General features: G+C 38.2%; 1 protein-coding gene across 3 annotated transcripts in view; it reads left to right on the top strand.

Moving 5' to 3' along the window:
• The window catches only part of lace (serine palmitoyltransferase long chain base subunit), a 234,107-nt gene that overhangs the window by 159,908 nt on the left and 46,265 nt on the right, over positions 1 to 27,934 (top strand). For all 3 annotated transcript variants that reach the window (XM_067153519.2, XM_067153521.2, XM_067153522.2), the window contains exons 8-9: positions 1,027 to 1,188; positions 24,631 to 24,757. In XM_067153519.2, the coding sequence (XP_067009620.2) occupies positions 1,027 to 1,188; positions 24,631 to 24,757 (289 nt within the window). The remainder of the gene's footprint in view (positions 1 to 1,026; positions 1,189 to 24,630; positions 24,758 to 27,934) is intronic.

Here is a 27,934-nt window from a genome sequence, read left to right as displayed (position 1 = left end):
TAAAGTACGAATGAATTTGAAACTTTTGCTCATATTCTTGGCTCCTGCAAGTATGGAGATTGTTTAATCAGGAGCATCCAGTGTTGGAAGACAGAGGACATTGCTCGACAGTGTGATTGATGGTTTGTTAGTGAAATCCACATTTGCATATTGGACTCGTTGATTTTCCTCCTTTAGTAAAATAAGTCAGCATATTTTACCCTGTTCAGCATCAACCATGTTCTGCAGGGGAAATTCAGAGTATCAAATTTTACACTGCCTTTTCAGAAAATTGTGCAGCTGTGGTAGAGAGTTGGTAATCCATTGTTACTGCCAGGTCTTCAGCTTTCCTTATCGGAGGATGTCTAGAATGGAGCTTGTTTACTTTGGAGTTTGCAGTATTGTCGTGGATTGGTTGATTAGCTCCGTATTTATTATCCAATTCTCTCTGCATAGAGCAGATGAGGTGGAGGAATATGACTCAGGGATGACAGCTAGAAAGTTGGATTTTACTGTGCCTATAAATAATACTCATAGCTTCAGTTGAACGTCGGTCAGTTTTGTGTGATAACTATTTAGCCAGACAGGGGAACAGTACAATGCCAAGGGCTATTTGGGTAGAACAATGACTATAAAAACTCAGAATGAAATAAAAGAAATGTACTCTGATGAAATTTGTACCTAATGCGTTTACATGTAGAATCATAGCATGCTATCAAGAGAAGTACTGTACTTACAAGGCAGAAGGACTAAGCAAGAAAAAATAACAGATCAAAAACCTACTCGATGATGACAACACTTGATGTAGATGTTGATTCCCGTAGGGAACCTAAAATATTTGTCCCGAATGAGTAAATTTATAATACCAATATAATGGTCCGTTATTGGACATTATAAATTTTCCAGCTAACTCATTCCTGGTTGCCTGCGTTTCGCCCTCGTGTGCTAAGTTAGGCTCGTCAGTTGGGTGGTGTGCTAATATGTAGCTTAGATTTTTGCATATTTATTACATGTATTAAGTCTTGTTTGCTTTTTTTGTTGTTGTAGGCCTATATCTATCTAGATGAAGCACACAGCGTTGGTGCCATGGGCGAAAGAGGCAGAGGCGTTTGTGATTACTATGGCTGTGACCCTAATGATGTGGATATCTTAATGGGAACATTTACAAAAAGTTTTGGCTCTGCTGGTGGATATATAGCTGGATCAAAGGTAAGATAATGAAGAACTTTGAACTTGTATTTAATGGACATGATTTGTTGTAGTGGAAGCCATTTCCTAGTTTGACTCTTAATTTATAACTGTTACGTTCTTCAGTCTGTTGAACCTAATTTATGAATATAAAAGTTTAGAAACCTGAAAAAGAAAACATATAATAACAGGTTATACCTGAAAAATAAAAACAACTGAATAGAAAATTATATGAATCAAATTTTTTATGAGTGTTTTCAATGATCGTCTAGTTTCCCCAAAAATTAACAATGTAAATGAAGGTTTAGAGGGAAGAAGTCCATTGAACAAAAAATTTCAGTGTAAATCCAGTATAATTACAGTGTTAGAAACTTAATTTTTAAGATACAAAACCGACAAAATCAAGACTGCAAATCAGAATCAACAAACAGACAATAGGAAGGGTGATTTCCGATGAAGAAAGAAGGATAAGATCAGAGAGAATGAAAAAGTACTGGGCTGACAGGAAACTGAAAAATTATTTGTATAAAGTTGGCTAGAGTGGTCCAATGAAGGCCATAAAATGTAAATAATAAATAATGGTACATATTATTAACTTTATTGATCACATTGGGCTGTTTGAGTTGTTCCACGTTCTTTCTCTTTGAAAGTTGTACTGTTTGGTTCTTATGATCTGCTCAGTACTTTTTCATTTGTTCAGATTGTAATTTTCTCAATTAGGCCAAAATGGCTATAGTCCTTCTGTGTGTCATTTCTGTTGAAAATTTGCAAATCTTAAGAAGGGTGTTGATTTTATTTTTGTTCTTTGCATCTGCTATCTCAAGCCTAACTGCTTTGAGATCTTGCTGAATTTCATGGATCCATTGTCCTCCTGTCTTCTTTCCAAGATTTCTCATCACCAGTTGTCATTAAAATCCTGTTTCCTGGCAGTTGCAAGATGTGAAAGAAATACGAAGAGTCTTTTCTTCTTCATTGTGCTGGTGATTGGGTCAAACTCTCAATAGGCAGTTTCATTAGGAAGGATTCTCCAGACTACTACTACTACTTCGTCTTCCATTTCTTTAACGTTTGTCCTGCCTGGTGGCTATGTCTGGATGGAGATTTACAGCCTTCAGATCATTGTGCACTGTAGCAGTCCATCGCTGTCTTGGTCATCCCTTCTGTCGTTTTCCATTGACTTCTGATGTACGCTGACTTTACCAATGTATTGTCTTGGACCTGCAACACATGTATTTAAAGTCAAGAATTTCATGTTTTTTCGGTATTGAATAGAGATTACGAAACAATAAGTGAAATTGTACAAGATCCACTTTTTGAATATAAGATATGTTGCTGATTAAAATTACAACCTCTTTTATTAAATGGTACCGGTTTCAACATCTATGGACGTCATCATCAGCCAAATAGGGTCATTATACAAAGACACAAAATTGACCCTCGTAATTAAAACTATCTATAACAAGTTAAAATACAAAGCATATTTATGCTAAATGTCCAGGTTTGAATATGTAATTAGTATAAGATTGACAACTTGTCATTCACGAATAAAATAAAAAACAGTAGCTGAGAAGCTTCGTAGAAATAAGTTCAAAGTCTTTGATAGTCTTAAAATTTTTAGATTTGGGTGCTTTGTACAGCATTGGCAACACATGCACAAACCAGCGTGGACGGCTTTCCTGCATTTTCTTCTGGATCGATGCAACTGTGTATAAAATTAAATAATGTTATTTGATCATGGTATGGTGAAATCGGGTATAAGCTGGTAAAAATGATTGTTGGTGTAGATAAATAGTATGTTACCTTTAGTCGTTATTATTGTTGATGAAGTTGAACTACATGTCGTCGTGCTTCTCATTGCACTCAGTCCATCCAACATCAAGTTGTAAAATCTCTTAGCTTCAGGATTAATGAGAAGGGTAAGAGATAGGGATCTGCGCTCAGATGGCCTTCATTTAAACCGCAGTGGTACATATAAGTTAGGAAATTTGTTTGGAATGGTAATAGGGAGGTACATTCATGGAAACGGGATGGCCTAGGGAGCGGTGATAAGGGAACAGGGAACTGGAAATCAAGTAGGGATGACATAAAATTGTTAGTGCTGAACTGTAGAAGTATTGTAAAGAAAGGAATAGAATTAAGTAATTTAATAGATATATATTTACCAGATATTGTAATAGGAGTTGAATCATGGCTGAGAAATGATATAATGGATGCAGAAATTTTCTCACGGCACTGGAGTGTGTATCGTAGAGATAGGATAGGAAAGGTGGGAGGGCGAGTGTTCATTCTGGTGAAAGAAGAATTTGTAAGCTACGAAAAAGTTAAAGATGAGACACATGAAATTCTAGGTGTAAGGCTCATTTCTAAAAATGATAGGCAACTTGATATATTTGGAGTGTACAGATCGAGAAAGGGTAGCACTGACGCGGATTCGGAATTATTTGATGGGATAGTCAGCTATGTGGGAAACGACATGGATAGAAATGTGATTGTAGCAGGAGATCTGAATTTGCCAGATGTCAATTGGGAAGGAAATGCGAACGACAGGAAGCATGACCAACAAATGGCAAATAAGTTAATATGGGAAGGACAGCTGATTCAGAAAGTGATGGAACCAACCAGAGGGAAAAATATCCTGGATGTGGTGCTGATAAAACCAGATGAGCTCTATAGGGAAACTGAAGTAATAGATGGTATTAGTGATCATGAAGCTGTTTTTGTGGTAGTTAAAAATAAATGTGATAGAAAGGAAGGTCTTAAAAGTAGGACTGTTAGGCAGTACCATATGGCTGATAAAGCAGACATGAGGCAGTTTCTAAAAAGTAACTATGATCGGTGGAAAACGGTAAATAAAAATGTAAACAGACTCTGGGATGGGTTTAAAGAAATTGTTGAGGAATGCGAAAACAGGTTTGTACCTTTAAGGGTGGTAAGGAATGGTAAAGACCCACCTTATTATAATAGAGAAATAAAGAGACTAAGAAGGAGGTGCAGACTGGAAAGAAATAGTTAGAAATGGCTGTGGAAGTAAGGAGAAATTGAAGGAACTTACTAGAAAATTGAATCTAGCAAAGAAGGCAGCTAAGGATAACATGATGGCAAGCATAATTGGCAGTCATACAAATTTTAGTGAAAAATGGAAGGGTATGTATAGGTATTTTAAGGCAGAAACAGGTTCCAAGAAGGACATTCCAGGAATAATTAATGAACAAAGGGAGTGTGTATGTGAAGATCTTCAAAAGGCAGAAGTATTCAGTCAGCAGTATGTAAAGATCGTTGGTTTCAAGGATAATGTCGAGATAGAGGAAGAGACTAAGGCCAAAGAAGTAATAAAATTTACGTATGATAACAATGACATTTACAATAAGATACAAAAGTTGAAAACTAGAAAAGTGACTGGAATTGATCAGATCTCTGGGGATATACTAAAGACAATGGGTTGGGATATAGTACCATATCTGAAGTACTTATTTGATTATTGTTTGGTCAGAGGAGCTATACCAGATGAATGGAGAGTTGCTATAGTAGCCCCTGTGTATAAAGGAAAGGGTGATAGACATAAAGCTGAAAATTACAGGCCAGTAAGTTTGACATGCATTGTATGTAAGCTTTGGGAAGGCATTCTTTCTGATTATATTAGACATGTTTGTGAAATTAATAACTGGTTCGATAGAAGGCAATTCGGTTTTAGGAAAGATTGTTCCACTGAAGCTCTACTTGTAGGATTCCAGCAAGATATAGCAGATATCTTGGATTCTGGAGGTCAAATGGACTGTATCGCGATTGACCTGTCTAAAGCATTTGATAGGGTGGATCATGGGAGACTACTGGCAAAAATGAGTGCAATTGGACTAGACAAAAGAGTGACTGAATGGGTTGCTATATTTCTAGCAAATAGATCTCAGAGAGTTAGAGTAGGTGAAGTTTTGTCTGACCCTGTAATAGTTGAGAGGGGAGTTCCTCAGGGCAATGTTATCGGGCCTTTATGTTTTCTTATATATATAAATGATATGAGTAAAGGAGTGGAATCGGAGGTAAGGCTTTTTGCGGATGATGTTATTCTCTATAGAGTGATAAATAAGTTACAAGATTGTGAGCAACTGCAACGTGATGTCGAAAATGTTGTGAGATGGACAGCAGGCAATGGTATGTTGATAAACGGGGTTAAAAGTCAGGCTGTGAGTTTCACAAATAGGAAAAGACCTCTCAGTTTTAATTACTGCGTTATAATAATAATTTCGTGTGGCTGTTTCTAGCCGAGTGCAGCCCTTGTAAGGCAGACCCTCCGATGAGGGTGGGCGGCATCTGCCATGTGTAGGTAACTGCGTGTTATTGTGGTGGAGGATAGTGTTATGTGTGGTGAGTGAGTTGCAGGGATGTTGGGGACAGCACATACACCCAGCCCCCGAGCCATTGGAATTAACCAATGAAGGTTAAAATCCCCGACCCGGCCGGGAATCGAACCCGGGACCCTCTGAACCGAAGGCCAGTACGCTGACCATTCAGCCAATGAGTATTACTGCGTTGATGGAGTGAAAGTTACTTTTGGGGATCATTGTAAGTATCTAGGTGTTAATATAAGGAAAGATCTTCATTGGGGTAATCACATAAATGGGATTGTAAATAAAGGGTACCGATCTCTGCACATGGTTATGAGGGTGTTTAGGGGTTGTAGTAAGGATGTAAAGGAGAGGGCATATAAGTCTCTGGTAAGACCTCAACTAGAGTATGGTTCCAGTGTATGGGACCCTCACCAGGATTACCTGATTCAAGAACTGGAAAAAATCCAAAGAAAAGCAGATCAATTTGTTCTGAGTGATTTCCGACAAAATTGTAGCGTTACAAAAATGTTGCATTGTTTGGGTTGGGAAGAATTGAGAGAAAGAAGAAGAGCTGCTCGGCTAAGTGGTATGTTCCGAGCTGTCAGCGGAGAGATGGCGTGGAATGACATTAGTAGACGAATAAGTTTGAAAGGCGTTTATAAAAGTAGGAAAGATCACAATATGAAGATAAAGTTGGAATTCAAGAGGACAAACTGGGGCAAATATTCATTTATAGGAAGGGGAGTTAGGGATTGGAATAACTTACCAAGGGAGATGTTCTATAAATTTCCAATTTCTTTGAAATCATTTCGGAAAAGGCTAGGAAAGCAAGAGATAGGGAATCTGCCACCTGGGCGACTGCCCTAAATGCAGATCAGTATTGATTGATTGATTGATTGATTGATTGATTGATTGATTGATTGATTGATTGATTGATTTGAATCTTAAAGATACAGAAGCAGGTCGTACATTGCAGGAGAGATTGGGGTTGGGGCCTTGAACAAAATTTTCAGTTGTTAGATAGGCATGCCCATATCTAGTTGATGATCCTTTTTCACTTTTTGCATCTTTATTTGAACAGTAACTTCATGGCTTGAGTATCTAGCTCAGTAACTTAAATTGTAATAAACTGAGATGTAGATCTATCTGCAAAAATGCGTCTGATAGGTCTTGTTGGCAGTGGGCATTTTTTCTGGTACAATGGCAAGATGGCGGAGAGCTCAGTCATAGTGTAAAGTGTGTGTCAAGGCTAACTCGTAAATCTGCAAGATAGTTGCTGTTTATCTTGCCGTTCGCGACCTAATCTCCATAGTTTTAATAATCACCGTCCAATACTGACAAAAATCATGACGCTACGGGATGTAGTTCAAAAGGTATCGGCAATTGAAGATGCGATGCAGCATTTTCGCGCCCAACTCAAGGAGGCGACCAGCAGCGCCAACCGGGAGGAGAAACTACAGCGGCTGGAGGAGGAGTTCTGTGCGTTTCAAGAGAAAGTGTCTGGTGAACTGAAAGACATAAAAAACAATATTTTAAAAATAGAAGAAAAGCTGGACGAGCAAAGAGAACGGATGGACGAAGCGGAACAATACAGCCGCCGAAACTGTCTAATTTTGCATGGCGTCCCGGAAGCACCAGGTGAAAACGTGTACGCTAAAGTATTATCAACTATTAAAGAAAAACTGGATATCGAGCTTAATATGTCAGACATTGACCGTTGCCATCGCCTAGGTGTTCCGAAACGAACAACGGCTGATGTGGTTGCCACGGGTAAACGCCCACTGATTATTAAGTTCCTGCGGTACCAGGATCGTGACCGCATTTGGAGGGCTAAACGTCGGCTAAAAGGCACGCACCTTCTCCTGACGGAATCGCTCATGGCTACCAGGAAAAACATTTTAAATCGTGCACGAGATCACTTTGGCCTAAATCGTGTCTGGAGCCAGGACGGTCGCATTGTTGTGCTATGTGACAATGGACGAAAGGTGTTAATTACAACAATGGTACAACTTGTTAGTTTAATGTAAAACACGAGTGAGCATTGATACGGACTCATTACTGAGATGGCATTAATGGATAATGTTGTAGTTTTAAGTAAATGTGCGTGTATGTGTGTGAGTGAATGTGATTGTGCCCCTGGAAGTACTTGTGGTGAAAACAAGGTGAGTAAGCAGAAGTCTTTTCTAGATAATGGCTAGTCACAATACAAGTGCTATTTCTACCGATTGTGGTAACCTTGATGTCAGTGACCCGCTCCCACCCCTTTCCCAGTCGCCCCCCTCACCCTACCCTTCAGCAGCGTCAGCGGGAAACATTCTCAGGGAAAGTCTTTCAAGATATCGGCGAGCCCTACAGTGTTGTCATATTAACGCGCAATCGTTAATGGCTCACATTGACGAAATACAATCCCTCTTTCATGATAGTAATACCTTGCACTGCATATGTGTAACTGAGACTTGGTTACAACCCTCACTTAACTCAGGCCTGGTTGAATTAAATAACATGACTTTACATCGTCTAGACCGAAGAAAACGTATAGGGGGAGGGTGTGCTATATACTGTCGTAATGATCTCAAAAGTAAAATAGTGGCTACTTCAGACCAGACGATTCCCAATCGACCTGAGTTTATGTTTATAGAAGTTTTAGCTAACAATCAAAAAGTACTGATCGGAGTAGTTTACAAACCCCCAGACGTAAGACATATATCGGACCTTGAAATTTGCTTAGCAAAGTTAATTCCACTGTACGAAAATATAATTATACTTGGAGATTTTAATACAAATCTGCTGACTGCGACAAACGACTCATTACATTTACAAAATATGTTCTTTAGCTTAGACCTGAACATCCTACATCTAAATGCTACTAACCATCTACATACAGTAAACCGGACGACTCATACTTTGATTGACTTCATCATAACTAGCAATACTCAGAAAGTTTTAAATCACGGACAGCTTACAGTGCCAGGTATTTCTACCCATGATCTAATATATGTCTGCTATTCATTAAAGATGCCAAAATATGAAACTAAATATATAACACGCAGGGATATAAAAAATCTGGACAAGGAAAGAATAAGACACGAAGCATATTATCTGCCGTGGAACGATATTTTACACATGGATGATATTGACGTAAAAATAAATAAACTATAAACTGTATGACAGATTTGCTCCCAAGAAAGAGATCCGGGTGACTCGACCACCTTCTCCGTGGCTGACTAGTGAGATTAAATCAGAAATGGCAAAGCGTGACTCATGGTACAGAAGGTTTAAACGAACGGGTAATGCTAATGACTTTGAAAATTACCGCGTTCTCCGCAACAGGGTTAAACAGTTAATCAGAAACAGTAAATATAAACACATGTCAAGTATCGAAATGCAAGAACTCGACAGAAATATGGAAACAATTACGAACGATGGGTATAGGTCGAACGTTAACAAAGCAGGCGCCGAATGTATCCCTTGATGACTTAAATTTACACTTCACGTCGGCCGAATCCACTGTAAGAGCAAATAATAATAATAATAATAATAATAATGATAATAATTTTCATAACTGTACAAGTAATAATAATAATTTTTATAACAATAATAATAATAATAATAATAATAATAATAATAATAATATTCATTTTATGCCAATTCAAGATACATTTGTGTTTAAAGAGGTTGGTATAAATGACGTAAAACGAGTTATGTATTCTCTCAGATCAGATGCTGCTGGACACGATGGCATACCTCTGTCTTTCTACAAATATATCATTGGTGCCATCCTGCCGATCGTAACACACATTATTAACTACTGTTTAACCCAAGGAATTTTCCCTACGGCGTGGAAGGATGCCCTCGTCATCCCAATCCCAAAAAAGGATGGACCCAGTATTCCTTCAGATTACCGACCAGTTTCTATCCTACCACCCCTGTCCAAAGTGCTGGAACGCCTGGTACATGAGCAAATCCTTACGTACTTGCATAAATATGCTTTACTCGACTCTTACCAATCAGGCTTTAAGAAAAAACATAGTACCATGACAGCTCTGCTGAAAGTGACAGATGACATTAGATATGCAATGGACAACAAACAAGTGACAATACTTACTCTTTTAGATTTCAGTAGCGCATTTGATACTGTCGATCCTAGGTTGCTTCTTTCCAAATTACAGTCCTTAAACTTTAGTCAGAAAGTGCTGGAATTTTTCTATTCTTACCTCAGAAACCGCCGGCAGTGTGTGGTTGCAAATAATAATAAATCAACGTGGCGAACAAAAAATATTGGTGTTCCACAAGGGTCAGTCCTAGGCCCTCTCCTATTCACTTTATATATAAATGATATCACCAGATCAATTAAGCACTGCAAGTACCATCTTTATGCTGATGATCTGCAAATTTATTACCACACTAGAACTAATAATATACAACAAGCAATATGTAATGTAAACGCTGACCTTGAGCAAATAGATAGCTATGCAATTAAAAACAACCTTAAATTAAATCCCCATAAAACGCAAGCCATTATCATCGGTACATCAAAGAATTTTCACATTTTAAAACAAAATTTCATTCCTCCCGTAACTTTAAATAGTACTGTTATACCTTATTGTGAATCAGTTTCTAACCTTGGTGTTATTATAACGGAAACTCTAAACTGGTCAGCGCAAGTTAAGAATATCTGCAAAAAGGTTTATTGTGGCTTGCACCCCTTAAAACGTTTCAGAAATGTATTCCCTCGATCACTAAAAATTCAACTTGTTCGGTCATTATTATTTCCCATTTTTGACTACTGTGATGTAATTCTTACGGATATAACAAAAGAATTAAGCTTGAAACTACAACGCACTCAAAATGCTTGTCTTAGATATGCTATGGATTTACGGTATGACGCTCGAGTTTCTCCCTACTATAAACAATTATCTTGGTTACGACTAGACGACAGGCGTAAACTACATGCAAATACTCTTACGTACCAGGTACTTTCGGAAGACATCCCTGTTTATCTCTCCAGCAATTTTCGTCACCTTGGTTCTTTACATCTCCATGATACTCGCTCAGTGTCCCTCCTAGAAATACCTGTCCACCGAACAACCACATACCATCGATCGTTTACTATCACCGCTTCGGGATGGTGGAATGCTCTTCCCAAAGACATCAAGGATGCTGCATCAAAAAAGTATATTTAAAACCTCCTACCAGCAGTTCCTCGTTAAGTGCTTCCAGCAAGGTACAGTACCTGTATGAGTGGAACGAGTGATTGTGTGTGAAAATGATATGAGATTATTGCACAATAAAATAAATATTGGTTTAATATAATAATTTAAATTAAATTAAAAACATCCACATTGTATTTACGGAGTAGAAGTAGTCTAAAAATAGCTAGTAGTAAGTACAGTATTTAACTTAGATCTAGTCTTGCAAGGATACTGTTACCGTGTTTTGGTGGTAGTTATGCATGAAAGAAGGTGCGGGGTGGTGAACGGGTCTCAAGCTACTAAAGTGAAATTAATTTTAAAATTTAACAAGGTTATATTTTCTTTTCAAAATTAGGCAACAACAAATAGAACAGGTACTTAGTAGCCGAAACACGATTGACAAATACATTTACATAGGTACCCCATTTGGGGCTTCAAAAGTCAGAAACATAATTCTTGAGCAATGAGCCCCACCTTACAATGAACACCATACAACAAAGGGGCCGAAAACCCCCAAACATGCCAGAAACATCTGCTTCCAATTACATCCAAAAGCCCCCTTGAGGCAGAAACACAATTTTCAAAAAGGGCAACTTCCCCCTAAAAATACAAGCCTATCATAGGCCACTCCGAACTCCACCTTTAAGCCGTCCTCAAAGGACATATACACAGGGGCAAAATACCCAACCTACTGAGGTCTGTTAAATAACAAGAAGATTAATACATGACCTCTAAAATAAAATTTGAGAGGAGGCGAACTTGCCCTCCTAATACACTTTGATTTTAAGACCTACTTTGGCTCTTAGGCCACTGATGCAAGGGCTAATCCCATACTACAGAGGTGACTTAGAAAAGAACACTTTGTTTTACGTTATCGAAGAATAGGTTGAGAAAATAAGTTCACCTCAAAACAATAGGAGTGGGAGCTCGAGAGGGTTAGCACTCTCTATCCCAGTATGAAGCTTTAAAAGATAATATCTGAAAAGAGTAGTTACATTTTAGGAAAAGGTTACATGGTTGAACGCTTAGAACCCGCCCCGAAAGTTAAACTGCTGAGCTAGCAAGGAAAGAAGTTATTAATCGGCCATTACCTTGTTGTTGACCGCTGCCGAAGAAAGAGGCGCTTCCCGCCCCCTGCTATGTACTTAACACACTGAAAGATGGAACAGAAGTGGCTCGGAGACCCAAAAATCAGCAGTTTATAACCTCTCGTGGAAGGTTCTAGGCATTAGGGGAATGAAAACACCCGCCCACAACGTTTTTATTGGATAGGACCCCGCAACAGATTCAAGTTGGGGGAAGGTACCCCTGATTGGTCAGAAATTAATTAAAGAAATTCGGGATTGGTTACATTCATAACAAGGGGAAGAAAGGGGTAAATATTGCCAACTTAAACAATGACAGAAAGAAATTTAACAAAGAACAAACTCTTGAAATTAAATTTTCTCCAAAAAAATAGTTCTTTGACTCCTCACTAGGTTGCACTATTGTTGATCTTCAGTAGAGTCCTCTAGAAGAGAAGGTTCACACTTCTTACTTCAAGCGAAACAAAAACACATCAAAAGTGACACAGTTCTAAAACTCAAAATTTTCCACGTGGTGACATCTTCTGAGAAGGTAGAGAATTAATAGCGTAGATAAAGTTCAGAGTTCCTCCAGCAGAGGAGTTTCAAAAGGCGCACATTTTAAATTAGCGGCGTGGAGGTGTACCACCCGGTACAGATACAATTAGTTAAATTTTCACTTAGTATTTTTATTAAGCTTATTAGTATTTTTACATTCTTATTTCTTTTGTTGTGTATTGATTTGTTGTTTTTTTTTCTTTTTCCTCAAACCTGTATTATGTAGGCAGTTACTTTTTCTTTCATTCTTCTTTGCATGTATATATTCTAATTTTTGTCTTAAAAATTAGTGTTATTTGTAGTTCTTAGTATTTTAAGTTAATGTCATTGTATGGAATAATAATAATAATAATAATAATATGTGTGTGGTTAAGTGTAAGAAAGGGCCAAGAGCCCTAACTTTGCCACAGAAAATAAAGGCTTTATCTATCTATCTATCTATCTAGGCTTTAAAAATCTGTCAAAGTTTTAAACAATTTTTTGTTTACAGTCAGTCACATTGAAAATAGATTGTTTTGTTTGATTATTTCTTGTAACTTCCCTCCATTCCTCTGGAAACATGATGTAGGATGTTTAATGAGACTCAAATCAACATCACATTCTAAATACAGTAGAACCTCGATAATTCGAAATCGGTTAATTCAAAATCCCGCCTAACACGAAGAAGCTCTCGTTCCCGGAAACATGAGATACAGTTTTGCATGTTATTTTAATTGTTTAATTCGAAATACGGATAATTCGTAATTCGAAGTACAATGTCGGCCCCATTACCGAAATTCAGACTTTAATTCGAAACTGCCTTTACATTTTAAAACAATAGTATGTCAACTCGAAATTTATCTGCTCCGCGTCATAATAGAATGCGCGTTCCGGCACGTGGAAGGTTAGCTTTCCGCACTTACACTCACTTCGGTGGGTCTACAGTGTGCTTCATGATTGCTAAGTTGAATGAAACCTGAACTGTTTTGTGTTCAACCTTTTAAGGAACGCCGTAATAACACGCAACATGCAGTGTGCGGGAAAACAGAATCCGCGAACACTGGTGATGTCGACAGTTGACCAAAAAGCGTGGCAAATATAATAAATTTGTAGGCACCGAACAATATTGACATTGCCGGTGAAACTGCATTGCTTTATTTTAATGCGAGCCCAAACGGTCTTATGGTTTTTTAAAGGAGAAATTTCCAGCCGGAAAATCGTACAGTGTGAGGGATGGGGGTCATAGTAGTGCGTTGCAATGCACATGGAAGCGAGATACTTTATCCCCTCGTCATTGAAAACTTCGATAAGCCACAATGCTTTAAGAGCGTCGGGCACTTTCCATGCCAGTACAAAGCATTTATAATAAAAATGCAAACAGTAAAGAAATCCCAAAAAATAATGCATTTGCACAGGGGAACCGGCATAATTTATCCTCGTCTTTGAATTCTGTGATTTTTTTTTTTCTTTCGTTGCGTGAGGTTATGTTTGTCAGTGATTTATCCAAGTGCATTATTTGAACATTGTAAATGCACCTTGTTGGATACATTTCGGAAATAGTTTTTTTCCATGGCATTTGAAAGGTTTAAACTGTGAATCGAGGTGATTGCATGTATTAATGGGTCTTAGAATACTTCGTGACGCGGCCAGTGTTTACATTTCTGAAGTACGAGAGAAGTGCCATGGCGGAAAATCGTACAAGGATAGAGTCATAGGAAAGTTCGATTTTAAGGGCATCGGGTACTTTCTGTGTAAACACAAGGTATCTAAAATGCATACAGTATAGTAATCCAATTATTAAAGCATGTGCACATGGGAGCGAGCGTACATTTCTCCTCGTCTTTAAATCGTCCTTTTTTTTTCTTTCTTTCGTTGCGTGAGGTTATGTTTACCAGTGAGATATCCGAGTGCATTATTTGAATACTATAAATGCACCTTCTTGGATACATTTTGGAAATAGTTCTTTTTTCATAGCATTTGAAAGGTATAAACTGTGAATCAAGGTTAAATTCATGCAGTAATTCGAAGTCCGATTTTTGAGTCCCAACGACTTCGAATTAACAAGTTTTTACTGTAACTCTGAACCCTTATTGGAAAGGTAACCTTCACACTGTCAAATCGTTTGTGTTTTGCCACTGAATAATGCAAATTACGTTCTGCCTGGGAAAACTATCGCAGAATATTGCTAGTTTACAAACAGTTGTAGGTAGAATGGAAGTCGCAAAATTGTCAGAGTTATCGAGCATACTTCATCAGCTCCCTTTTTGGCTACACTGTCATCATAGGTCTAACAGATTTTTTTAAATAAAAGAGAACATGAATTTTAAATGATACAAAATGTAATTGTTTCTTGTAATAAACTTCATTTGTAATGACATTGGGAATGTACTTTTTGAAGATCCGTAGTAATAGCTTCCATGTCACGAGTCTTGATAGCTTTCTTTTTCTACATTGATTTTAACTCTTTTGTTATGTTTTTAACTATTTGTGTTTTTGTTGTAAGTTAGGTTTATGCATCTTACAATATGAGGAATTTAGGTTGATGATGTCAAATTTGCTGTAAGTTAGGTTTATGCATCTTACAATATGAGGAATTTAGGTTGATGATGTCAAATTTGCTGATGAAGAGAGTGGGCCATCTCTCGAAACTTGTACGAATAATAATTCTGTAAACTAACAACTTTATAAATATTGACAGGGTGGACGCAACGACTACCCATGGTAGTTTTCCATGAGCTTAGTCGATACAGGCCAATTGAGGACCGAAAATGGTCAAATTTGTTGATTCTAATAAATAGCAGGCATTAAAAGTGTGCGAATCAAACTTAGCTCATTAGGTGCATAAATAAAATCAATGTACCTATCCTCTAGTCTCCCAAGGCTCGGTTTCATCAACACATGTTAGTACTTAACAATGTGTTAAATACTTTTAACATACGATTTAAGAAAATTTGCGTTTCATCAACAACTGTTAACATTAACAAATGTTAAACTGCGTATTAAAGTTAACATCAGCCATTTCCAATGTTAAATGGCTAACATTAGCATTTAGCAACCTGTTTCAAAATGGCTGCTGTGAATATCGCTTTTGATGTGGAATTGCTCTATATAGATCTTTTCAAAAGAATCCTTATCGAAGAAGAGTTCAGCGACATAATGACTTTGAAAATTTGACGGATGCGGAATTTCTTCATAGATACAGGTTATCGAACATAGTCGTTGCTAAGGTTGTTGACGAAATTCAAGTGAGGTTGGAATATCCTACGAAGGGAAACTTACCTCTTTCTCCAATGTTGCAGGTACTGATAATATTACAATTTTTTGCTACTGGTTATTTTCACATAATGGTTGGAGACAGTGCTGGAATTTCTAAAGCCACTGTTAGTAGAGTTGTTTGTCGAGTGTCTGCAGCAATAGCATCCATGAGAAGGAGGTATATAACATTCCTTTTAGTAGAAGGGCGTCAGCAAATTATCCGCGACTTCTATGAAATAAGCCCTTTTCCCTGTGTTTGTTCTAGGTGCAATATATTGCACACATGTAAGAATCCAATCACCTGGAGACGATTGGACCGAAATATATCGTAATTGAAAGGGATATTTCCCTGTTAATGTTAATGTTCAGGTGATTAGTGAGCCTAACCTCCAAATCTGGGATATACTTGCTAGGTGGTCTGGTTCCGCACACGACAATACAATATCTAATAACTCCCATATCGGAGCACAGTTTGAAGTGGGACAATTAACGAAGTGATTTTGTTAAGTGACAGCGGATACCCACTTAAAAAGTATCTGTTAACCCCATTGAAACCCTCGCGGACTTTCTCCCACGCCTCGTCCTTTTCTTTTATTGTTAAGCCATCTGTGCGCTTGCACTCAATAACTTATATATATTTACTAACTAATTCAATTAACAGCTCTTTTTTTGAAGGAGGAAAAATTAGAACTATGATTCCGTTCCATTTCACGCACCATATTTTACAGCTGTACTCAAACAAAAGCGCATCGGAGCGCGCTGTAAAACAGCATGTTCATACCACTGCCTCCTTGATTCGCACCAGTTCGCGATATTGGGAGAGTTAACAGTCGATTAGTTAACATTTCACAAGAAAAGTTTGATGAAACTCAAGAAACCTAACAAGATGTTAAAATGTTAACTCAGTATATATTTAACATGTGTTGAGGAAACCGGGCTCAAGTCTTTCTTGGATAATCTTCATCAGTGCAGTTGTTCGTATCCATTGTATTGTCCCACATGACGACATCCTCTGAGCCATCCATCGGTTCTTGAAGCTCTTCGTGAAAATGTCTTTGAAGAATCTAAGAGCACATTTGATAATAATAATAATAATAATAATAATAATAATAATACAGTGTAACCTCAATTTTCCGTTTTCGGAGGGACCCTGAAAATAAAACGTACAACATGGGAAAACGGAAAATCTGGGAATTAATAAAAACCATCAACAATAAATTTGACGAACATCACAAAAATGAAATATGTATAATTATAATCTTACAAACACACCTAAACCAAACCAGACTACAGCCCCAATGGGCCTTTGCCTGCCAAGAGATTGCTGCTCAGTCCGAAGGCCTGCAGATTACAAGGTGACGCATAGTCTGTGTTACGAATCCTCTTGGCCGTTATTCCTGGCTCTCTCGACCAGGGTCGCCATCTCACCATTAGATAGATCCACAATTAAAGGTAATCACGTAGGCTGAGTGGACATTGATCCAGCCTTTATGTCCAGGTAAAAATGCTTGAATTGGCTGCGAATCGAACACGGGCCCTGCGGATGAGAGGCAGGCAATTTAGACCATACACCAGCATCAAGCATTAATTACCGGTACGCAAGTTCAAAATCTTGATGTTTTATATTCAGTTTTACAGGGGAAACTTCGTCAGTTTCCTGTGAAAACTTCTTTTAGTTCAGCAACTCTGATTAGCCAAACCAAGGCCACAAATCTAATAATGCCAAGCCTAACGACAATCGACCACAAGTAGTTTTTAATTCTCTCATCTCATAAAATAAAGCACATTAGATACAAAGCGCCCAACATGATGGCGAAATCCCCTCTTTTCTTAATCTTCCATTGTAATTTGGACTACGCTATACTGTTCGTAGGAAGTTTCTCTTAATCTTATAACGCGTAAATTAGGCCTACAGTGACTTTTAAAGGTTATGTTGAACTCGAGAATGTGGTTTTGAATGTAAGTTTCAATTCTCAAAAGTTCTCGAATGCATTATATTCAATTCTGCCAGTCACTAATCCAATCAAATTAGAAAGATAAAAGAAATATAATCAAAACTTCAGAAATTACGGTTGTTCATGACCTTGAGCTCGGCAGGAAAGCACGCTCGCTGCACATGTACGAGTTGGAAATGATACAAACCATTTAAATGTAACGTGCGCAAATAAAACAACTGCGATTTTTTACATTTTAACACGAAAACGTAAAATTCCCAGTCTTATGTTAGGACCAAAACAGTAATAGGCAATCCCAAGACATTCCATGGCCTTTTGTAAGTAAGGTGCAACATCTGTTCTTGTCTCGAGAACTTAACATAATCGTATACTAGATTTGTGTTAAGAAGGAGCAGTTTCAATTGCTGCCTGAAAGACCAGTTACTATACAGTGCCCTGAGGAAAGTGCCGAAAATCTGTTCGGCAATACAATCGAAAAAGGTAAAAATATAAACATCTAGGCAAAACTATAGTAAAGAGGCCTCAAGGTTTATAACACGAATCACCACTAGGTGGCGCACGCACGTTGACTGTCACGCTAGTAGCCCCGAGAGAAACGACGATGCTGCCAACTGTCAGTTTGCTATGGCTATACTTTTTTTTCTTGCCATGCAGACAGTATGCACCGCGGCGATAGAAAAGAGCCTCTTGAAGGGAGTGTGGCTCCGAAGGGACCACTGTTCTCATGACAAATATTGGCCTGGATGTGCAGAGATAGGTTACAGCTACTAAACTACCTTTTTTCTTGCCAGGTGGACAGTATGCGTCGCGGTCTTTTAAACTTCCGTGGCCGCTTCATATTTTTTTTTTTCTTCTGCAATGGTTGGTAACAAAATCTTGGATTCGTCCTAGGTGTCAATGACGTCGTCCTCTTCCATACGTGAACCAATCCCCGTTATAAAGTATGGAGTATGGCGTCTAAAACAGAATTTTTGGTTTTAAACGTAAATGTACTTCTAGGGCGGGTGGGTTGGTCCCTGGCAAGCGTATTGAACACATTTCTCTTTCATGATAATTTTAAGGTGAGAATAACAGCATTTAAAGTAACATTTTATTTAATAATCCTTAAGGCACCGTTACTATATTTCTACCAAAACATCTAACCCTGGACATAATGTGGACGTTTTATAAGTGCGAACATTTGACGAAACTCGTTCCGTCCTCAAATAGAGCTGTCGAAATGCGCTGTCTCTCCTTACAATTGTGGCCACTCTCTGCTTTATGGTTTCCGAGATTCTCTAAACAATACCACCCGGATCGGAATGCGATGCTAAGATGGTCCCTTATGCAAGTTCACCGCCGATCGCTTTTTCAGTATAGTACTTGCTCTAATTATCGCAATGACGGGGTGTTAACGCCATGATCCATAAGTATGCCATAGCCGTCCTTTCGTGAGATACAGCTTATTTAAAAACGCTTGATCGAGGATTTAGCGTTGATGGGACTGAAATTTTTGGACGCTTGATCCGGGAAATTGTTTTTTTGTGGAACGGGTAATGCAGGATTTTTTCGTGATTTAATTACGATGCTCGTGGGACCACATAATTTGAACGCAGTACCCGGTAAAACGTAGTTTCTGGGAACGGATAATCGAGGTTCCACTGTATAACAACCAATTGTTAGGCGTTGATTACATTAATTGAATTATGTAGCAACATACAGAAAGTTAGAAAGAATGGTCCAGTTTGACCCCTAGATAACAACCCACACCAAACATTAATTCCAGGTAAATTAACAGCCTTTTCCACAAAAACATGTGGATTGTTTTCAGCAGTAGACTCACTTATGCCAGTTAACAGTTTTGTTTAATTGTTCCTCATTGGACCAAACAACTTTCCCTACAAAGGCCTCATCCTCTTGCACCATGTTACGAAACCACTCACAGTACTACATTCTCCGATTAGGGTCATCTTCATTTGATCCATGCAAAAGTCTGGGGATGAAAACTTTCAACTTTTGCTGTATTAATAACACTGCCTTTTCTGGTTCTGTTAATCCCAGTCTCGTGTGCAGATTGCTTTGTAGATTTCTGCATTGAGAGCTCAAGGCATTCCAGAATCATAGCTGAAGACGCAAGGCTTGTTGCTGTGTGAGGTCTCCCAGATATGCCCTTGTGAATATCGCATATGGTACCATGAGTCTCAAATTTGTCTCTTGCGTTCAGTTGTCACTCGTGTTGGCGGTTCTGTTCTCCACATGTCTCTATTGCCATTGAAATTCAATAACAATCTCAGTTTTCCAATACCACTTCAAAATTACTTTCCATTGTTCAAACAGTAGCAATACGTAGCATAACGTCATGTGAAACACATCGGTTTACAGAACATCATACGATAATCTTTGCTTCATTTGTTCATTGTTGCCTGTGGCATAGCAACACTAGCATAACGTACCTGTGCTTTTTGCTTAATCTTCTACCAACGACCCGCCTCACAGCTACTACTGTAGATTAGCTACACAACTACACAATCTTCCGTCTGACTGCAGTAGCAATGCAATACAGTAGTGTGAGCAGCAGAGTTGAATTTCACATTAATTTACTTGACATCAGGTAAATGCGTAATTTTGTACATATACCTACCTAAAAATACAGTATATCTCTTTACAGAACATCATACTACACATTACTGGTTTTTTTGTGTGTTCAGCTTTGTAATAATCTCCTGTCAAAGTGTGTGTATATTTTATTGGCACCCTTTGTATATTGAGAATATTATGTTTCTCCGGCTACTGTGAGTTCAAGTTGAGTGGGCAAGTTCATATTACCTTCAAGAAAGAGTGCCTTAGAGATCTGTATTGTGTGTCATTCCGTTTGCAATTGCTGTCAGTCGAATAGTTCCTGCTTCTGGGCCTACAGTTGTTTCATTGTGTGTAGATTTAGGGCCGAATTCATAGACGGCACGTATACATAAGTGCCCCTTATAAGGCCAGGTTTCATTTCATATTACCTACTTAAATGTCGCACTTATTGCTATAAGTGGACCTCCCACACACACTTAAGTGACTCACTTATGTTGCAGCAAGATGGAGGATGATTTTGCTGAATATGTTGCATTTCGTTCACAGAATATTTTCCTTGCCCACAGAAAAGATGGAAAATCCTGTTGAAATGTAATGTGACCAACAATGTAAAGAAGGTTTCGTTTTAGTAAAGTGAGAGTTATGAATATTTTTGTTCCTTTGATTGAGAGAGTGAACATAACCTCTAGAGGACTCGCTATCTCACCATTAATGATACTTGTTTTGAGATTTTATGCCACCTCTTAATTTCAGGTTGTTATTATTATCATCACCATCATCATTACCGTTATTTCGCTTAATTGGAAACGTGTTACAAGTTATCAAGACTGTAGGCCTGTGGAATAGTAAAAACCTATACCGGTACTGAGTTATAAGAAAACTGAACGTGTTGCACTACTGCCATTTATTTTAAGGTTGATTTGTGCTAATTATATCAGGTTAGTCAAACAATCGTTTGCCGGATTATATCAGACTGGGCATTTTCTTAGTTTGCATTATCCACAAGAAGTTTTTCCCAAGTCATTCATTTTCTGACTAGAAACTGCGTCGGTCCACTTGTTCTATATAATGTGCATGTACTTCGACACAAGTTCTTGCAGGTCCCGCCTCACCTCGCTGTTTTGTTATCCATTCTGATAACTGAATACAATATAGACTATGATATAGATGTTGATTCCCATAGGGAATCTGAAATATTTGTCCTGAATGAGCAAATTTATAATACCAATATAAATGGTCCGTTATTGGACATTATAAATTTTCCAGCTAGCTCATTCTTGGTTGCCAGCGTTTCGCCCTCGTGTGCTAGGGTGGGTTCATCAGTTGGTACCTAGCACACTTACCAATACGCTGGCTAGTGCATACCGTGGAGGCCACTGCGTAGGCTAACTGGAGCCACCGGCAGTGCCAATGCACTAAGTGTGCTAGGTACCAACTGATGAGCCCACCCTAGCACACGAGGGCGAAACGCTGGCAACCAAGAATGAGCTAGCTGGAAAATTTATAATGTCCAATAACGGACCATTTATATTGGTATTATAAATTTGCTCATTCAGGACAAATATTTCAGATTCCCTATGGGAATCAACATCTATATCATCTGATGGCCAAGCAGGCATCAATTTTTAGTGATGAGACAAAGTCTCTTAGTGCATTGGCACTGCTGGTGGCTCCAGTTAGCCTACGCAGTGGCCTCCACGGTATGCACTAGCCAGCGTATTGGTAAGTGTGCTAGGTACCAACTGATGAGCCCACCCTAGCACAAGAGGGCGAAACGCTGGCAACCAAGAATGAGCTAGCTGGAAAATTTATAATGTCCAATAACGGACCATTTATATTGGTATTACAATATAGACTATCTTTTAACCTCAAAAATTTTGCGCTCAGTCACGCGATGTCCTTCGATAAGAAAAGCACAATAGATCATCCCACTATTTGGTAGCCAGAACTACAGATCCAGGAAGCATGGGTATAATATACAGCATTGCCACATCTCCAGTGATACTTACTGTATCAATTAGTGCTGTCTATGAAATGTAAACTCATATAAGTGAATACTTATAAGTGATCCCTTATTGCTGACTATGAATTCGGCCCTTAGCTCTCGAAGGATGATGGTTGCTGAAAAACAGTTGGAGCAGTGTATTAGTGAAGTCATCAAAAGTTTAAGGGGAAGTGCAACTAGGTAATTATCCTCTCTGTACAAATTAAATGGAGACAAAAAATAGAATAAATGTACAAAGGAATTTGAAAATTAAATAAATTAAGTTGGAAAGGTCACAAACTCATCAAAAGGGAACGTAAGCTCCCTAAGTAACAAAACTCCTTAAATTTATATGCCCTTAATTAATCCACTCACACATAAAGCAAACAATGGGATAAACAGTATTCACGTCATCATCTAGTTGTGAGTTGGAGTGTCTCCTGCAGGCCAAGCTTCCAGCCACTGCTGCTCTCTGCAAAGGCCAGAAAGAGGCCCACCACACGGTAGTTATCTTAATTGCTCTCAGCTTGTTGGGAGTTTGGATAGCTAACCACTCAGATTCCCAGCATGCCAAGATGAGGAAGTACAACAGGGCAATCGTCCTCTATTCACTAACCAAAAGGAAAAATGGAAGGGGTCTTACACTTGGAAAAATGAAGGTATTGTCCAAAGAAAGCAAGGACTACAGAGGGCATGAAAATGAGACTTCCTAGGCCTGGGAACCTAACAATTGTTGGGGTTGGAGAAAACGGTTGTAGTGGTGTAGAATAGGAAAAATGAAAGTGAGGAGCCTGGCACAAGTAAATGGAAGCAATTCCAGTGTTCAGCTAAGGCCCTCTTAGTTACCATCGCACGCTCCCAAGTTAAGAGCTGCTGGGGCCCCCTTTAGTTACCTCTTATGACAGGCAGGGTTTACCATGGATGTTCTTTTACTGTCCCCACCCACAAAATATCATCAAAAAGGTACATTTTTCTATAGTAAAATCCTCTGTTGTACACTTTCTCAACTTGGAACTTTGCATCCTTTCCTGGAACTTCTGTCGTGAAACACTGTAGTTCATACTTGCACATTTCTGGGACACCATTTTTACTGTGTGGTGTTGGAGCTGCATTTTTATACTGTTTTGATTCATTCCCTTTTAGAGTAGACTATTTTTTTGCAGCTTTTGGCTCAGAGAATTCATGTATACTGATTCTCTTGAATATCACCTGTTGGTGCAGCAGTTCTGTGACCTATCGGAGATCTGTAAAGCTGTCATCAGAATAGTCTTAGCAAGGCGTTTAAGACATTGAGGAATAGAGCGGAAAATTACCACACCAAGTTGTGAAAGGACCAGCTACCACCTAGACCCTAGATCCTGTTTGGAATTTTTGGTTCTCAGGTATATTAAACCAATTCTGGTCTCATGGGAGTACGAGTGGCTAGTTGTCATAACTCTTAGTAAGCTGAGAGCAATTAGGACAACAGTGGTTTTGTGGCCTTTTTCTTCTATTCTTTGTGAAAGTAGATCACGAAGATCTCATCTTTTTATGCGAGTTAATAATAATAATAATAATAATAATAATAATAATAATTAAAAAAAACTTGGCTTCCGCTGGGATTTCTGATACTGATGTCTCAGACCGCCCTAAATTTTGTATATATTTCAAATTCATGGTATCTTCTACCAAAAGTTGTTAAAACACGCAAACCTCTTTCACAGGAAAGAAAGGAAGAACTAATTGCAGGTCTGAAGAGGTATTGGGAACGAAAGCTAGCATCCAAAAGAACTAGTCATAAGCGCTCTCAAGTGGGCTTGAATCACTACTACTAACAATAATAATATTAATTGAATGGACTCGGCTACTGCATGTAGACATTTTAATTGGACACCTTTTAGGCTGCCTACCTGTGAATTTTGACGTTCAGTTTTACTCAGGAATATTGCACCCCTGTTGCAATCTGTGGCAGAGTTTTCATTAATATTGTTGGGCAAACTCCAAGTGTACACTAGATGTCTTACATGCCGACATCTTGCGGTATGAAGTACCGAATGCTTTTTTTTATTCTGCCCTTCAAAAGTCCAATTCCCTCTGTCTGGTGTGAACTCCTAATCTGGGGATTCAGATTCTGGCACTCTACCTCTGATACAGAGGGAGCTTTTACATAGTTTTATGATGGGTCATTGGAAGATCTGTGAACTGTTACCTCTCAAAGAGAGAAGACCCTCCCAGTGCGTTCATATGGACTCAGTTTTACTGTGCCCTACTTTTCCAGCCGAGTATGTAGAATACTCTGACCCTGAGTAGGACCTTCACCTACCTGAAGCGCTTGGATTTCGTATTTGCTGATGACAAGGCTCTTTGTGATCTCATCATTTACTGTGTGGGTGAGGAGGATAAGATTTTGGGATTGACAGTTTGTTTACGTATGAAACAGATATTCCCTTTTGAAGTGTTTGTTCTTTGTTACAAATTCTTTTGTTGAATCTTTGATATTTTGCTTTCTCTGTGTACCAATTCATTTGAGAGATTGACAATGATTGTTTTCCACCTTAAAACAGCAGATGTCATAGGGAGTGGAAGTTTATTTTCTTTTTTCTCCTTTCTTTTCAGAAACTCGTTAACTACATAAGGGCATACAGTCACGCCTCATGTTATGCTTCATCAATGTCGCCACCTGTTGCAATGCAGATTATCACATCTATGAAAATAATCATGGGATTAGATGGAACAAATGAAGGTATTGATTGATTAAAAGCTTTGTGAGATTTGAAGCCATTTCTTTTCAGTGTAGAATCACTTAATTGAAAACTTGGGTTCTTCAGTCTTCACTGCTATCATCATCATCATAATCACCACTAGTGTCTCCTCATTCTCCTATAAACTGCAGAACTTCTTGACAAGTTTTCTAAATCTATTTCTGTCCATTATATCGTCTTCTGTAACCTCCACCTTAGTAAAGTCCAACCTTGCTTTCCAAAGCCTCAGCTGTCTTCCTCTTCCTGAAGGAATTCATTCTCTTCATCAGTCTATTACTGTCCGTCCCCAAAAAGTGTCCATAGTACCTTTCTCTTATCAATACAACCACTCCTTCTGTTCTTTGGTACATTTCTGTATTAAATTTGAGTCTCCTCTCCCCGCGCGCGCGCGCGCGCGTGTATATATACAGTCCACTCCTGAAAATTCGCACGCGGTTAATTTGCGGGTCTCGGAGAGTTATTTTTTTAAAGTATTAATTCTTACACGCACTAATCATCAGGCTGAGTAAAATTATCTCTGCCTAGTTTAAAAGAATTTTAATGCAATGCGTGGAGACAAAATCATTGATATTTGAGGTGACTGGACTTCGTTTCTCTACGATGTAGCAGTAGGCCTATATGCCCACTGCTGCAAACTTGAAAACATTCGAGCATGTTGCTGCGCGTGGCACAGCACAGATTACTGTAATCTTGGAAGCAGAGACGATGAAAGAGGAATGCACTCGGAATTTACCCTCCCTTTCCCCACGACCCAAGGTTGCTGAACTGTAAGCCGAGATATGATATTAAAAAAAGGCTCCCACAATATATTGACAAAATTCACAGTAATTCCCAAAATAATAAATCAACCAACAAAGTACACATAAACAAACTCAAAGACAAGATAAAACAGAATAATCTACTAATAACGAAAGCCGATAAGGGCAATACCACAGTTATTATCGACAAAGACCAATACATATTGAAAACCAAAGAATGTTTTCAAGATAACACTTTCCTCATCAAACGTAAAGACCCGACCAATAACATACAAAGGAACCTCAAAACCTTATTAAAAAATACACACTTTCTTTTAACAGAAGTAGAGTCCTCTAAACTTATAGCAATGAATCCTCAAATACCTACTGCTAAAGCTTATCCCAAAATACACAAAGAACATATTCCAATGAGACCCATTATTAACTACAGAGCAAGCCCAACCTATAAACTTTCGCAATTTATTCAACGATTTCTCAAAAAGCACTACGTATTCTTAGCTAATAAAACAGTACGGAACTCAATAGAATTTTGTAATAGGACAAAAGGATTAAAGATTGAACCATATCACAAACTCGCATCATTTGACATAATAAACATGTACCCAAATATTCCCACAAAACGAACAATAGAAATCATTGAATCTAACCTAAAAAGTCATAGCAATCTAAGCACTTTGGGAATAGAAGAGTTCATTAAATTACTTAATTTTGCCATTAGTAACAACTACTTTAAATTCCATGATACTATCTATCAGCAACAGGGTTTACCAATGGGATCTCCCGCTTCTGGTATAATTGCCGAAATTTACATAGACTATTTAGAGCACACATTCATCAACAAAATAGACCATATATTTTTTTGGTGTAGATTTGTTGATGATATCTTTATCATCCTCGACAATAGGTCCACAAATGAAACTGATATATTAGATAAACTCAATACAATAGATACCCATATAAAATTTACCATGGAATCCGAAAACAATCACAAACTGAACTACCTGGACATAACGACAACTAGACATGATGACCACCTTTCTTACAGAATATACAGAAAACCCACGCATACCTCAAATACAATTAAAATGGATTCCGTTCACCCCAACATACACAAAAGAGCAGCCTACTATAGCATGATACACAGAGCATTCAATATACCGTTAACAAAAGAAGATCTAAACAAAGAATTACAATTAATTCATGACATAGCTAAAAACAATGGATTCAAGAAAGACATGGTTAACAAAATCATTCACAAAATAAAATCCCAACCCAAAACCAAACTAACAAAAGTAAACGAACCCAAGAAAGACTATTCACTTTCAACAATGTACACATATACCCCATAACTAACATTTTAAAAAAACATAACCTAAGAATAGCATTCAGAACTACACACAATAGTACCAACATCATACACAGTGTCAGGACAATCAACAGCAACAACAAATACAACCACTCAGGGGTATACCGCATCAAATGTAATAACTGCGAGACCAGCTATATCGGACGTACCGGTAGAAATTTCCTAACCCGATATAACGAACACATAAATGCAGTGAAACACAATCATTTTTCCTCAATAGGACAACATGTCGCAGACTATAAACACAGTTTCACAAACATAGATAACGATATGCAAATCCTAAACATAAACCCCAAAGGCCCCCTGCTCAACATAACAGAAGAATTCTACATCACTTTGGATCAGTACACCAATCCAAATTACAACATAAATGAAATCACAGAAAAAACTAACATCTTCAATACAGTTATCCCCGCCTTAAAAAACCCTTACCTTAAGTTAATCGATAAACAGAATGCAACAAGCAACAGAAAAACACCAAACAACACACCCAGCTCCATCCCTACCCCTACAACAACAACTCTCCCTACCCCTCCTTTCCTTCCCCTCACAGCAGCTAGCATAAGCCCAAGAAGAACACGAAGTAGTACATTACAAGCTCGCATGTCAAACACAACTCAGCTACACCAACAACAGTAAGTACATATTCCAATTCACACACATAACCCTTAGACATTCCTCCGCACAATATCACTTATAACTCAATCTTATCTTCCACAGATTAACATAACATCATTGCACAGCTACAAATGGGAAAGGAGCCACTACTTTGAAACCAATGTCACCCAAATTTACGGACGCCAATAAGAAAACATGAATTGGTTCTTATAAAAGGTCACACAGCAGAGCTGAACATATTTTACTTGAATTTCATCCATACATTTGGCACCCTTTTTAAATTGAAAGTGTTTTATCTCACATACGCACAGGAAGACAAAACTTTTATCCATCCATCTAAGAATAGCAGCTGAAGTGTACAACTGTGAATAAGACTTAAATACGGAAGTTAGTCGATGTATTGACCACCAAGCAAG

The sequence above is a fragment of the Anabrus simplex genome, chromosome 9, assembly GCF_040414725.1.
Source record: "Anabrus simplex isolate iqAnaSimp1 chromosome 9, ASM4041472v1, whole genome shotgun sequence".
Classification (NCBI taxonomy): domain Eukaryota; kingdom Metazoa; phylum Arthropoda; class Insecta; order Orthoptera; family Tettigoniidae; genus Anabrus; species Anabrus simplex.
The sequence above is the reverse complement of the archived record's forward strand: the minus strand, read 5'-3'. Positions and strand labels throughout refer to the sequence as shown.